The sequence below is a fragment of the Hetaerina americana genome, unplaced genomic scaffold (genome assembly GCF_022747635.1).
Source record: "Hetaerina americana unplaced genomic scaffold, ioHetAmer1.1.p SCAF_5, whole genome shotgun sequence".
Lineage (NCBI taxonomy): Eukaryota > Metazoa > Arthropoda > Insecta > Odonata > Calopterygidae > Hetaerina > Hetaerina americana.
The window spans coordinates 86,986,584-87,001,905 of record NW_027287095.1 but is presented as its reverse complement, the minus strand read 5'-3'; the positions used below and the strand labels follow the sequence as shown (position 1 = coordinate 87,001,905).

Below are 15,322 nucleotides of genomic sequence, written 5' to 3'. Positions count from 1 at the left end.
AAATTTTTACACATTGGCTCTTTTAATCTGAAGATGGATGGCTGAAGAAACATGCATCTTCAATGGACATCATTATGAATGAAAGGATCCCCAAAAACCAATGAGCCCTAGCAGTCACTGGGCTACCATGTCAAAGGGTTAAATTAATTGTGCCTTAAATGAACATTCAGTCTAATCTATATTGCCTGGTGAGACTATTTACCCCAATTCTATCCTCACAATACATTGGCCAATATATAGCACATAAAATTATTAAATGCCTATTTATTATTTTTTCACCAATTTCTTCCTTGGAATAGATGACAGCTAAATATTTTACAAGTGCTCCACACATGTCCTATATGAATATGGAAAATATTTTTAAAATCTTTTACACACGAGTATATACATATAACCTTTAAATTTTCTTATAAATACGGAAGGAATTGTTCTGTATTAATTCAGCCGAATGATACCTTTTAAATTCAGAACTATTACTGATTTCAATGATAGTAGTTCCACCTCAGACCTCCACAAAAACAACTTAACTTTATCTACAGTGCCTTTTATGGAAAACTCTCCTCTTCACTTCTGTGATGCCTCCAGTCACCACAATTTCTGCATTATCTATTCCTAAATAGATAATGGACCATTTGGAAATGCATATCCTCTTTAATTCTAATAATAATTAATCATGATTTCACTTAAGGAAGAACAACAATCACTAGTCTTTTAATATTTCAAAATTATCACACAGAAGGTATGAAAAAAAACCTACAAACAGATGTCATATATACTCACTTCAATAAGGCTTTTGATACTATTAGTCTTAAGAAGTTGGAAACATTGGGCATGAGTGGTACCTTACTTGTTTGGATGGAAAGTTATTTGACCAACCAAGAAGTTGTAGCAAAAATTGCTGCATGTCGATGCAATTTAAATGTAAATGTTTCTATCTATAATTAGGCGTTCCCCAAGGATCCCATCTGGGTCCACTATAATCAAAATTTTTATAAAAGAGTTTACAATGCATTAAACCCAATTCCTTTTCTTTTGAATGCCAATAACTTAAACATTTTTTTATCAGTTCAATCAATTGATGATCACCTAACTGTGCAAAACTGCATTTGCAGGCTTAAAGCCTATTGTAGGCATCACATTCTAACTTTCAATTTAAAAAAATGCTATTCTGTAACATTCAACAGGGCAAATAGCCTACAGCATTATAAATATAGACTATGCTATTATCCTATGGCTCAATTAACAAATATAAAAGACCAATGAGTTATATTTGACTCACAGTTAACATTCCATCGACATTATAACTATGTTCAATCTAAAGCATACAAATCACTTCAATTTATCTTCTGATACTGTAAAATCTTTCATCGTTAATACTGCCCTTTTGGCCACCTTACTAGAACCTCCATATTCATACAATTGATTACGTTCAAAGAATATTTGTGCACAACCTTGCATCAAAATTCACTTTTCACAAAGATCTTTATAGCTATCATTAAATGTTACTTCTACCAAATCTTCCTTCCTCGCATAAATCTAGAAAAATGAATAACTTAACTTCTCCTTATATAGGTAAATACTGCATCAGAAGATCAATTGAAAAAAAACATCACTTACCCTTAAGAACAAACCATAGCACAAATTAAAGACTACACAAAAAATTTAAAAATAAAAGCGAAAATACGATATTGGAGAAAAAAACCTTTTTTTGACCAAAGTGTTTTAAGGGCGCTGTGGTAATTTGGGCATTTTAGCTTACTTTATAAAAAATACTTTCTGATAGAAAATGGGCACAAATAAAGTCAATTAAAAAATTTGCGAGAACAATAAAACGAGATCGAAAACACGAAAATTGAAAAACTAGATTTTGTCGTGACCCAACACATTTAAACACGCTGTCTTATTATATACACCATATTTTTCTTAACATATTGCACTGACCATGCACAGAAACTGTTACATGCTCTAGCAGAAAAAAACCACTATTTCCATCTATAGCAGATGGAAAAAATTTGGGAGAACAAATGAAATCTGTATTAAAACACAAAAATTGAAAAAATACCCAAATTTCCTAATGACCGAACCGCTTTAATGATGCTGTAGTAATTTGAACACCATACTTTTCATAATATAACGGACTTTCTGGCAAAAAAGCGCACAAATAAAGCCAACGAGAAAAATTTGCGAGAACAGAAAAAAATTAAGCGAAAACACAAACATTGGAATAACATGACGTTTTCTTGAGACCTAACCATTTTCAGGACGCTCTGTTAACCTGTACTCAATGTATATTTTTCTTAAAACACTGCTCATTCTGGCAGATTAGGGGAACAAATAAAGTCAACGAGAAAACTTTGCGATAACAAAGAAAATAAATGCGAAAACACGAAAATTGAACAAACAAGACGTTTTCTTGTGACCAAACACATTCATGGACACTGTGGTATCATTTTTACCAATTTTTTCTTTATAAACTGCAAATTCTAGCAGAAAAAGTGCATAAATAGAGCTAGTGAGAAACATATTTGTAAATAAACAAATTCAGAGAGAAAATTGGAAATTGAAAAAATCAGACGTTTTCGTGTGACCAAAAACTTTAAAGGATTCTGTGATAAATTACACAACATATTTCTATTAAAATACACTATATTCTGGCAGAAAAAGGGCGCAAATATATCCAACGAGTAAATTTTGCGGGAATTAAGAAAATAAAAGTGAAACAACAAAATTTGAAGAAAAAAAACACATTTTCTTTTGTCCAATCTGTATTAAACCTTGTGGAGGTTTGAACACCATATTTTTCTTATTATACGGCACATTTTGGGGCACAAATAAAGTAAACCAGAAAAATTTGCAAGTGCGAGGAAAATAAAAGCGAAAAATTAAAATTAAAGATAATACCATTTCATGTGGACAAACACTTTTAAGGCCGCTGTGGTAGATCATATACACCATAGATATATTATACACCATATTTATATTAATTTACTGCACATTCCCGTGGAATTGTAATTTCTACATCATAATTCTCTTAATTTACGGCACATTCTGGCAAAAGAAGTTCCCAAATAAAATCAACGAGATTAATTTTTGCGAGAACAAAGAAAATTAAAGCAAAATAACGAAAATTGGAAAACATGACGTTTTCTTGTAAGCAAACCGTTTTTAAGGATGCCGTGGTAATTTATTAACCAAAATTTTCGTAAAATTTTCGTACTGCATATTCTTGCAGGCGAGGTGCACCAATTGTGAGAATAAACATGATCAGAACAAACCCCTAAAAATTGACAAAAACAAGACATTTCTTATGATCAAACAATTTAACTCGCCCGTGGATAAATATCTAATATTAAATATTTAAGATTATTTTTGGAAATATAGATTATTTTCTGAATCAATTTCAGATTATCGTCTTCGTTGAATGGAAAATAACCTGCCCTGAACACAAATATGTACATATGAATCAGAACGATAATATCCTGCAGATTATACCTATTTTGCATGACTTTAGTTTGGAATTTCGAACACTGGGCGTATTTAACGATGAGTCAGCACCCGGAGCACTCAGATCTGTAGCAATCCCTTAATCGTAGGAATGAAGCAGTTCTATAGTGATTGATGGTTGATACTACATTAAAATGGCTGGAAAAATTACCCCCACTTTATCATTGAAGCAGGTACCTTATTGCTTTAAAATATTTTGATGTTTATCTCAAATATTTAGCAACTACTAAGTCCTAACAGCGTACTCCCACAGTTTATGATGCGTAAACAGGTACTGGGCCTTTATCGAAGTATTTTACGCACCATTCGTGAAGTTCCCGGGGAAAAAAATAAGAAAGAGTTGAAAGACTGGGTTCGAGCCGATTTTAGGAGTAATATGCATGTGATTGATGAAGTGAGTTCCTTTGGTCTCGTTTCATGCGTTCGTAGCCTATATTTGCTCTCCATGGAAGTTTGTAATGAAGTCCTGAGAAGGCCACGCAGATATGTGCTAATATGATTTTTATGGCTATTTCCAGAATGCCGTGAAAGTCTTGTTGCAACACGGCAAGACCTTTCAGGAAGAACTAAGACGAAGTTTGTCCATGAGCCGGTAACATCTAATTCAAGCGGTACCTGATTAAAACATTATCTAAGTTATTTGAAATTGGCGACATTTCAGTGCTTTGGTGGTTGAAGTGATTAGTAGAGAGGAGGCATCTCCCAATTGTGTTAATTTAGTTTCCTTTGATCCTGTAAGCACCGGTGACTTATAATATATTATTAGATATCGTGGGCCCATACCATTTTTCGGCCCCAAGGGTACATGAAGGAGATTTGTCCATATACTTTTATTTTAATCTCTAAATATATTTGGCATCCCAGTTGTAAATAACTCGAACTTTAGAAGATCCAAATATAGGTATTTATTAAAGGAATAAATTGAGATCGTGTGTTATGCCTATGTTTTGAAAAATGGTCATTTTCCACTTTGGTATATAATTAATTTGTTCTTTTTAGGTGACATTCATCTTTCGTTATTTTGATAGGTATCAACTTTTAATACTAGTGTATAATTAATATGACGATGCCTTTATGAGGAGCTTTCTAATTAGGATTTATATGTAAATTCCTTAGTGCTGGTAATCTAAATAAAGAATTCTTGATTGGTGTAGATACTATATATTTTACGTCCTGAAATGACCCTCCGAAAGAAAACGTCATGTAATTGATTATCTCACCAGAGAAATTAAAAAGCCCCAGTTGAGTTTTAGCAACATGTGAAGCTGTTTTGAAGTAGCAAATAAATCAACGTACCCCTAATTAGCCTGCCGAAGCCTCAGCAATGGTTGTCAAATGAGGTGGTTAAGTTCCTAGGTTATTTCTTGAAAAGATTCATGAGGATCTTGAAGGGTAACAAGCCACCAGAGAAATTCTGAAAGCAAATTGATGCCATCTACTCAACGGTTGTATAATCCAACTGGTTGGAGATGGGAAGTCATTGAAGTTGTCTGTGTAGTCTTTCACATTTCATGACGAAAAATTCCTTTCCCATAATGTGTGTGGCATATTCCAAATTTTTCATGACAATTATGCATAGAATGAACTTGTCACATTTTTCTCTTGCTGTGCCTGCTCCAGTGATCATAGCAATTCAAAAATCGTTGTTGTGTTGGACTTAATGAAATAGGGAAAGTCATAATCAAACTAATTGGCAAAAGAGATAGCTCTCCCTTTTAACCCTAATCCCCTTTACTTAGTATTATATATTATTAAGTAATATTATTATCATGTAATTTGCTGGCAAGAGAAGTAAAGGATAAAGCAAAACAATCTTCTTCCAACATGTGTATCAATGCATGAAAAAATGCTGTAATATCATCACATGTTAACACTCAGTATGTTCTTAAGAGAGGGCAATGAGGGAGAAAAGTTGTGTGATTGCATGAAGTAACAAAAATGATTGCACACAAAATCAGTCTCTTACTATGCACCACCAATGGCATTGAACTGAAAACCAGAAGGTTGCAAAAGAAGAGCAATATTTACGGAATGAAAGAGTAACATTTACACGCAAAGAGCACCCCTATCAATCAAGACATCCTATTTGTGACTTTTTAACAAATGCCAATGAAAGTAGGCTTTTCTGAGTTGCCCCTGATATTGTGACTTTTTAATGCATTCAGGGTAGAGCTGATTAATAGGCTGCAACATTAGAATTTTCTTTAATATGGCTGAAAACCAACAGAGATGAGAATTCTCTCCTATTATTTATCATATCCCGAGTTGAGTGAAGGGAAAATAAGCCTCATCCATATGTATGTGTTTGTTGTTATGTTTTGTATTATGTATGTATGAATTTATTTTTCATCTCACTTAATGTCATCACTGGGGACCACTTTATATTTCTGGAACAAGCAGAGTAAATGTCTTAATATGGGCAATGACGAATGTAGAAAATAAATTTTGTACCAAGTTAATTGTGATCAATTTACATGAAAAGCTTTTGAAAAAAGAAGTAATGTCGTCAATGAGAAAGGGTTGTTATACGTAAATGTGCAAGCAGAGGACAGTTACACACTGACTACTTTTGAGAAAAAAATGCTCCCCCATAGCATTGTCACTTACAGTTACTCTGATCCCTTACATTGTTCATGGGAAAAATGACATCTTATATCTAACTGCTCTACACTAATCTCTCTAATTTTATTGACATGGTCTCGCACACCGTAGTGCGATGGGGCTTATACAGGTATTACATTTTCAATATCATTGCTAAAGAGACATCCTTCCAATTAATGCAAGAGTTTTAATTTAGCCTTCACTCTGTGATTGATTCCCAGCCTAGCTCCTCTATGCTGCATGCCATGAAATTCAGGAATCAATCCGATTTTATGAGGATCCCATATGCAAGCATCATATTCTAAATGAGGCCTAACTAAACTCTATGGGACTTATTTGAAGTTTGGGATTGAAAAGTGATGTTCAAACCTTAAGGAAAGCCCAAGTCGCCATAAAATAATGAGAGGAACATGTTCATCATACATTATTAGTGATATTTTGGGGGTTGACTCCTAGTTCTTCAGATTCTGTACTTTGCAGGTTTCACTTTATATAGTATACTGATATAAGTAGCTCTTGATGAAGTTGAGGTGATAATTGAAATTCATCATAGGTGCTTGAAAAGAATTTGTTTCCACTGTGTTTTATTATGCACTGTTTCGAAGTCAGCTTAAATCATTAGCTAATACTCTGCTAATATCATTATTGTACCTGATGGTGATTTGAGTTAACATGGAAATGAGTCATATATAATAAAATTCTGTGAAAATAGAAATCCTTTGAATGTGGACTACATGCAGTCCTTTATTTCACATGTGGGAAATCCAGAATTGACTAAAAATAGATTTTTCTACAAGTCATAATTGGATTTTATATATTTTTTAACACAACCAGAAATATGAAACTTTTGCAAAAAATACAGTACATAATACTATTACATGATAGGGGCCATAATCTACACTATTGTTCACTAGTCCTGTGTGTACTTAAAGTGGAGTATAAAGTGTAAAGAGTTCATCTTTTTTAGTCTAAGAAAGGAGGATGATGGGACTTCAAACAGGGTATGTTCAAGATGTGATGGTTCTTCTACGTACATCATTTCTAAAATTCAGTAGGAATAAAAATTTTAATTATTATTCATCAGCATGACACACAAAACGCTCTATACTGTACCATTTGGTCTCAATTTCGCCCAAATAAAGACCACTATCTATCTATATACTGTATATGACAGGAAAACTCCATATCATCAGTAATATTTGCTAATGTATCTACGTAGAAACTGCTTGTTTTGATTGGGAGCAAGAACTAAGAACATGATGAGCGCGCCAAAGCTCATTATAACTTTAATATTTTGATGGAAAAGTGCTGAAATGCCATTCTTGTAGTTGCTTAAAGCTTAATATATCATTTTTCCAATAAAACAATATTATTTTACAGTATTATCATATAATTATTCACACGAGATATTTTGCCCCATGTATGGAAAGTCATTGCTATAGTCAGCAAGGTTTTTATTGAAGTTGCTTAACAGCCACGAATGTATTATAAGGAAGTTCCATGAGGGGCCTATGTCAAGCCAGAGGAATGATTTACCGAAAATAAACTAATCTCGGACCTATACAATTGTGTATGGAATGTTATGAATTCGGATACATCCATTCCAGGTTTTCCACTTAAAAAAGAGGTACTCTCAATCAAAATTATTGCTTCAAATATTGCGGACTTCATGAGTATCCAAATTCTACAGACACTTCCATTCAGCCCTCCCGTAGGTCAAGTTAATGGATCAATCGGCTGGTTAATTAATGTTGTTCGAGCAGATTTTAAGTAGTTTGTTACTTAAAACAAAATAATATCATTTCTATACAATCCCCCACGTGTATTCTTTCACTCATTATACATTCAACAAGAGTATGAATTTGAAAGTTGAAAACAATTCTCCTTTCCCCTGAATCGCTGTTATGAATAAATTATGTGAGTTTTTGCTAAAATCAAGTCTCCCAACACAAAAAGTTTACCGTAGATTGTCATGAAAAATATATCAATTTTATGTTCTTAATAATGTTTAAGAAGAATGCCCAGAATCATTTTTAAATATTATTAATAAGGACACTTTTCCGAGGCATTTCTGACAAGCTCGGAAATCTTGAATTTTATTAATATTTGTTGTGTTGGCCAAACTTGCAAACAATAACGCATCTGATGTTATTACAACATGCGGATAATATCATGATGTGGTTAATGCTTATCATGTTTAATTTGCAAAGGAATGGAACGTAATTCGAAGAAAACTAATTTTGAAAGAAGCTGATCTCAAAACTTTTAGACTTACTGACAGAAAGCAGTATTATTGAATTGACGAGTTCAAAAGGAAATACAAAAATAATGGATTATGCTCACCAGGAGTGGGGGTGTTTCGTAATTTAAAAGCAACTAATGAGGCAAGTGTTTAGGATTATCTTTGTATTTAAGGTTATTTTCACGCTTTCTAATATGTGCTCGATGTCTCATGTCAAACCGCAGTTGAGTGTCTTTTATAGTGCACTTCGTGTAAGCAATTCAAATAAACATTGCAAGTGCGTTAGAATCGTTTATATATTTGGTCTGTAGTTTATATTTATTATCATAGTTTTTCATTTTCACTAGGTGTTGTGTGACAGCCTGAATTAATTTTCAAATGTAGTGCGCGTTCTATTAATAGCAATATGAGAGTGTATGTACATTGCCCACCTTTGGAAAATTTGAGTAAATTCATGTTTCATTGTAACCGCATAATTAAATATTTCAATCTGCCTTACCATCAAGTTGCTATAAACATCTTATATGCCTACGATGAAAATGCCAAATAACTTAGGATGGGCAACCCATGCGTTAAGTTTTCTTTTCCACTGTCTTGAGTTTGAATTTCTCGGTTTACCTTTAAAATGTATTCCAGCATGATGTCATTAATATGTTTTATGTTTAAATATAAAAAGAATAGAAGACTGTGAATGCAGTTGCAGATTGCACAAGTAGCGTAAATAAACCTCGGCTTCAGTAGGAATCGACAACTGACTCTCGCAGCTACAATTGTGAAACCACAGTAATGGTTTCGTGTCTAACTATAACAAATTGCAAGTTATTTCCTTAATCCCGACAGCGTCCTTTACATGAACTTATGGCAGTTGATACAGTACTTTGCTTACATTTCCTGTAGCAAACTGTTACTAAGTTCTATGTCGTCATACATATGGTACTCATTTTCCCCATGCACTCTTATTAGTAGTAGGTGTAAAGTAGACCATATATGTGTTTACCCATGTCACATTTGTACATTACTCGAATCATTTTCAAGAGTATGGAGGTCTAGGCTCAAATTTCAACTATCAGTACTTCTTCTACAATCTTGCTTATATCAGGTGACAAGATCATTCTAGAAGGAAATGGTTGCATCAGTGGACGTTGTCAGGATTACCATTCTTCTGAATTTCCACAATTAACACTAATGTTTATGCTCATGAAATACTTCGTTGAACTTTGTCATAATGTACACCACTCTGTATGAAAATATCTATAGCTCACAACGTGAAGGAATAATTTCATAAAAAAATGAAATATTATGGACCCAACTTAAAATTGAGCATTTAGTAAATGAAAATCCACTTAGTTTTTCAACAACTTTATTACAACACAAATCTTTCCTGAGTGAATGCTCAACTATGAAAAAAATACTTGGTACCATGAAGCACCTTCAGACAAAATCGCAGCGGAGAACAAATGAAAATGTTCAACTCAAAATACCAATATTTGATTCTTATATGTTCTCTTATATGATCAATGAAAGGGTGAAAAACCACCATTGTTGGTAGGCGAAAAGCTACCCTAAATGAGTCGCTTGTAGATGACTCTGTACAGTAAAAAATTGGGAGAATTTAAATTTATTCCACCATTTTCCTTTAAATAGATGATATAATTTAAAATGTTTTAGAACTTCAAACAACTGTGGGATAAGTAAATTTACATTAAGAAGTTCTTCGATATACAGGTCAATTACATCTGAAAAAAACTAATGTGTTTGCAAGCATGATTTTAATCCATAGATACCCATGTTGTTCTCTTTCATAGTGGGCACTGTCCAGAAAATCCTAGTTTTAGATGATAAAAGGAAACTTATCCCCTCTTACTTATTTTGTCCATGGTTACCATTTTCTCGCATGTTCTTATTTTCCTTCTGCCACATTCATACATTGTTTCACTCATGCTACTCATTAGCATAACTTTTTCTGGACAAATATTTAATTAATTTAATGTAAAAGGCGGGTCAAGTCTGGCTAATGTACTGAACGCTTAACTAATGCAAAGGTCATGCCACCATAGCTACCTCTTGAAGATAGCAAATGGGATTGGGTTGAATATTATTATTTAAAACCACATGTGCAGACAGACAGTGTCAGGTGGCACACGAGACTCAATTAATCACAGAAGATAATAGGTAAAATCAGTCAGTAAAACAAAAGTGCACTTAAACAAAACTTCGAAACACAAATCTCTTTCACAAAATAAGAAAATCCCCATATCGTTAACATCAATCAATCAGCAAGAAAAAAAAGATAAGATAGATTAAAAAAAATTAAGCTGTTACTTATAATTTTACACCACACATCAATCAAGTTATTACATAAGTTGCTTAAATATTTTCTTAAAAGTATGCACTCTTTTAGAAAAGGGCTAGAATATTTTTGCAGGTAAGGTGTTCCAATCAACAATTGTTCTATTTGGAAAAGAAATTTTTTTTATTCGTTCATTGTGCGCGCCATTTTACCTTGAATTTGTGGTCATTTCTCCCTATAAAATTTGGGTTCCCCTCCTCTAACCTTAGTTCTGCCCAAGCTTTCTCCCCCTTGCCAGAATGCGGAACATTCCACAACAAAGTCTGCTTATTTTTCTTCTACTTTTTAGAGGTTCCCAGCCCAGCGGTTTTAATATGTCATACACACTCTCCATCCTCCCATGCTTCCCCAGGACATATCGGGCAACCTTTCTTTCTACCTTTTCCAGTTTTTGATATGTCCTTCTTCATGAGGGTCCCATGCAAGAGATGCATACTCTAAAATGGGTCTTACCTGGGTCTGATACGCCTTTTCCTTAGTTGCTCTAATGCTCCCTTTGAGGTTTCTCATCACCCAATGAAGACTTTTGAAAGCTTTCTTAAAAATGTACTCCATGTTTAGCCCCCACCCTAATATAACATTATATGGATTTATTCACTTGCTTCAGAAATGTCTCAGTGAAAGAGGAAAATAGCATGCAAGAGATGTCAAATGCAAGGTGACCTAAGACTTGTCCTTTGCATTTTGGTGGAGACACCATTTATTTGTTCACCGAGGCTTCTGGGATGTCTGTTTTAATCAATTTAATAATTTAATGTAGAAACCAATGTGGAGATTTTTGTTAATTTTTATGCAATAAACGAATTATTATTGGATCGGGAAGAGTGGAGAACTGCAGGCCACCAATCTTCTGATAAAATAGCGGTTGGTGTAAAGAAATTGAAAAGAGAATTAATGATTAAGAAAGAAGGAAATAATTTCTATGAGTAATTTAATCTTATTTTAACCTGATTTTAGTGAACGTATTAAGTTTCTCTACCTATTTATGGAAAATGATAGAAAGATCCATTGAATGGTTCTAACCAATACTGAAAAGAAAAATTTTTTTTACATATGTATAACATTTATGAGGAAGGAGTTTGACCTGAAGATTTCACTGTGGCAATTTTGATATTATTCTTGAAAAAGAGGAATTTGTAAAGTAGTCTTGAGGACTACAGGATAATGTTTTCCCTCATGAAAATCTGCTGTGAGCAGGTGGATGTGCAAATAGATCTTATGCTGATGAAGCTGAGAGGAATTGTATACAAACTGGAAAAATCGGACGTAGATATGAATTGTTTTCACTGAAAAATATACCAGCTCAATTTTATTGAAGCATTTGTCCCTAAAAGATGGTGATTTACTTATCCAAGGCTTCATTCTATTTTAGTCCCTTATTACTTATAAATAAAACTTATCTTCACCGCACTCTGTATTTTGCATGGAAAGAGCACTAACAATTCAAGAGATTATTTTTACGTGGACTTTTGAAAATAAAATCACATTTTACCAATGTTTGTGAAATGTTTGAGGTTTTAAAATGTCATATTGACCTGCTCAATGGTGTCTATAATGTACGTATACTTTGTTGTCTATTCATTTATTTTTACATCAAAATATACCTTATGTCTAGTATTTTTCTTTTGAAAGAATGCGGCATGCGTACATTCTTCTCAGTGATTTATAGCTAAGCTCACATTTTGGTCAATGATATTTTATCCTACATCTTGAATCATTTAGTTCAATAGGAAGAGTGTTGGTTCACCTTGGGAATCAATTCTGTGCCTTCAGTTGTACATTGCATGAATTTAATGGTGATTCCTCTTCTGGTTTCACCTGAAGTGCTGTCATTCAGAAATACTCAAAATATTACATTAGTTCGACTAGTTAAATTTTATGTAATTTTTCCACCTGAAAGTTTGCCTATCATTTCTTGTCCAATGCATTAATCTGATTTTCTTAGTGACATAGTGGCTCCAATTAATTACCTGTCATTTCCAGCATCTTACGGTTGTTTCAGGTGGTTTAAACGATTTCAATGTTTTTGATAAGCTTCATGTTATTTAATATGAATTTAATAGGTTTCTTGAGGAATTTTGATTTATAGCGAAAATCATTTTGGTGTTCGCATCTCCAATTAAAACCTACAAGCAAAGTTAGTTCGCGGATATTATTAAGCTTCCCCCACTTCCCAAGTGAATTCGAGTGCCAAGGTAATGTTATTATGCTCCGCGAAATCGTATTTGCCAATCGTAATGTTTATTGTCTTTGATGCCGTGTATCCATCTTTTTTCTTCGGGGCCAAGTGAAAAACCTTTCGGGTGGAAACTGAATATTTTCCTCTTGCGTGATCACTTTTGGCTCACTTAATTGGCCGGTGGTGCTTCAAACACAGAAATGCTGCCTGCCTTTATAAGTTGGCGTTTTTTAAGTTGCACTCGTACGCCTACAGTACACCTGTTTGGTTAGATAAGTTGATAGACGTCAATTCATCGTTGTCAATTTATTGGCAGTTGTTCATGATTGCCTGCCAAATTCTATTGTTCACGGTTGTGTTTGTAAACTTAATTGAATATTGGCGGGAGTGTTAAAGGTTTCAAAGTCTCATAGATTATTCCCCGCGTGGTGTCGACAAAATCGGAGTTAATTATATTGTTATGTGCCCACAAATATTGAATTTGCAGTGTGAGAACTGTCTATCGCAAGAAAAGTATTCTGAAATTTTTTCCGTGAATGGTTTCAGGTTTGATTCAGAGTTTATTTAACATTCTTGTTATCAAACCTTATGTATAGTCCCTTTCATTGAAAAATCATTCTGTTCTTTGGAAGGTCAAAACTGACGGAATGAAAAGTATTTTTAGGCCTTCTTTTTTACGCGTCGGCGAATAATATCGCAAATTGATGGCCACATATTCGTTATTAACATAAGTTGCATTCTTATCCCTGGTTAATAAAGTAATACTTAATGCCAGCTGTAATGTCTGCATTCCCGGCTTCCTGAAATATTTAATTTTTCCCACGCCAAAGAGCCGCCGTTAAAATTAGATTCTATTAATAGGGGAGGGAGAGTGGGCTCGCGGATGAAATGAAAGCTTGTAGTAAGGCGATGTTAGGCGCCCGCGGTCGCCTGGAGAGCTTATATCGTTTAGCACACGTGCCTTGACAGATTCCCTTGTCGATTCTTCTCTCATGAGGTGACATAACATCGCGCAATTAGTCTTCTCATTTTATCAACCGAGTTTTGCGACAACGCCGTTCTTAGCTCAGGGCCGTGTGTCGTAAATTACCTGGATCGGCCGCCAGTATTCGCCAGGATCGGCATCTGTATTTTTATCGTGATTCCTTAAAACATTTCGTGAATAGTGCATTAGTCTGTTTTCATTTTTCTGGATTATTGGACGGAAAATTACCGGCCCGTAATGGCTACCGAAGATGGTGACTGTTGCGTGAATAGTTGTTGTCGGGGTGGACGCATTGCCAGCGTTTTTATTCCACGATTTTATTTGCAGATAACATACCGCTGTTTGTATTGGAATTTGGCGGTGGGGGTTGGCAGGGGCATCCCGCTGATGCCACAGAAGGGTATTATCAGTATGTGGACGATGGCTACAGAGATGGCACATGGGCAGGCCAGCAAATGTATCCTCAGTCTTTAAAAATGGATGAAGGAATTGGTGAGTCCAGTACTGACTGTCATTTCGGTTTGCTGATCTTATGATGCAGTGTAGTGTAAAGTGGTTCAAGGATATGCAGAGTTTTTTCATGAAACAATAAACAATAGCCGTTTTTTACTACAGTAAAGTTTATGGTAAGGTTTCATATTTGCAGCAAAATTAGAAAAATATTTGGAAGATTACGGAAATGTAGTTATTTTGAGTTATTATTCCTGGGAAGTGCATGTGTAGGTTTTATTTTTTTCTGAATTCCATAAGGATAAACATTAGTGTTAATAGATTATTTAGGAAGCACCATCCAAATTTCTGGCCGCCTCTCATAGTGAAAATAAGTCACCTACTTTGTTTTCTTCCCCCTTGAGCATTCAGTTTTCCTGAGTTCTGATGTGGTACAATGAAGAGATCTATTATTGAATAATATTTAGGAAAGACTGTTATCATCTGGCATTGTGGGTTATTACTTGTGATCGTTTTTCTATTGAGTTCTAGGAGCATTGCTAATGTAGACGCTCTCTGGGTTGTTTTGTCTGATGAGTACTAGTATTCACCAACTATTTCTCATAGGAATTTGTCTTATTTGATATAGTTAGTGTCTGTTTTTTAAATTTCTTATGATTTTGAAGGACATGAAATTATGTGTACTAAATATTTCTTTTTGTTTGGGGCAGTTTTCTCATCACCATTAAGAATATTTTATATTCCCTAATGCTAAATATTTCATCTGGGACAGGCTATGTATGGGATGTGCATGTGATGAAGGCTTGGATTTCCTCCATCATTGTTTGTGTTAAACTGTTGGAAATGACTTCCATTGGAGGAAATAAGCTGATTTTTCTGACTCATTGAGAAGTGAAATTGTTGGAAGGGGTTCAGTCACGCCAGAATCTTGAACTATTTGTGATCAAACCTCATTGTATAAACTCTCTAGTTGCCTGTCGCAAATTATTTCAATTAGTTCTAGATGCAACC

At 34.2% G+C, this 15,322-nt stretch overlaps 2 protein-coding genes across 4 annotated transcripts in view; both read left to right on the top strand.

Annotated features, from left to right (window-relative positions):
* Positions 1-3,545: 3,545 nt before the first annotated feature.
* LOC139693802 (LYR motif-containing protein 2) lies at positions 3,546-4,657 on the top strand. The gene is made up of 3 exons (XM_071592084.1): positions 3,546-3,677; positions 3,758-3,898; positions 4,023-4,657. Exons 1-3 carry the CDS (start codon positions 3,639-3,641, stop codon positions 4,098-4,100), a joined length of 258 nt encoding a protein of 85 aa, XP_071448185.1. The 5' UTR covers positions 3,546-3,638; the 3' UTR covers positions 4,101-4,657.
* A 3,594-nt stretch (positions 4,658-8,251) lies between these two features.
* The window catches only part of CYLD (ubiquitin carboxyl-terminal hydrolase CYLD), a 32,075-nt gene continuing 25,004 nt past the window's right edge, over positions 8,252-15,322 (top strand). The window contains exons 1-2 of one of the 3 annotated variants that reach the window (XM_071592370.1): positions 8,252-8,489; positions 14,189-14,353. In XM_071592370.1, coding sequence (XP_071448471.1) covers positions 14,317-14,353 — 37 coding nt within the window. In that variant the 5' untranslated portion in view covers positions 8,252-8,489; positions 14,189-14,316. Of the gene's footprint in view, positions 8,490-13,863; positions 14,115-14,188; positions 14,354-15,322 lie in introns of those variants that run through there. The other 2 variants (XM_071592369.1, XM_071592371.1) reach the window with 2 other exon arrangements.

Bases quoted from the DNA above. Each gene is read 5' to 3' on its own strand.
- LOC139693802 (XM_071592084.1), top strand. From the start codon at position 3,639: ATGGCTGGAAAAATTACCCCCACTTTATCATTGAAGCAG. The intron at 3,678-3,757 runs GTACCTTATTGC...GTACTCCCACAG, and splicing joins CCACTTTATCATTGAAGCAG to TTTATGATGCGTAAACAGGT. The intron at 3,899-4,022 runs GTGAGTTCCTTT...GGCTATTTCCAG, and splicing joins ATATGCATGTGATTGATGAA to AATGCCGTGAAAGTCTTGTT.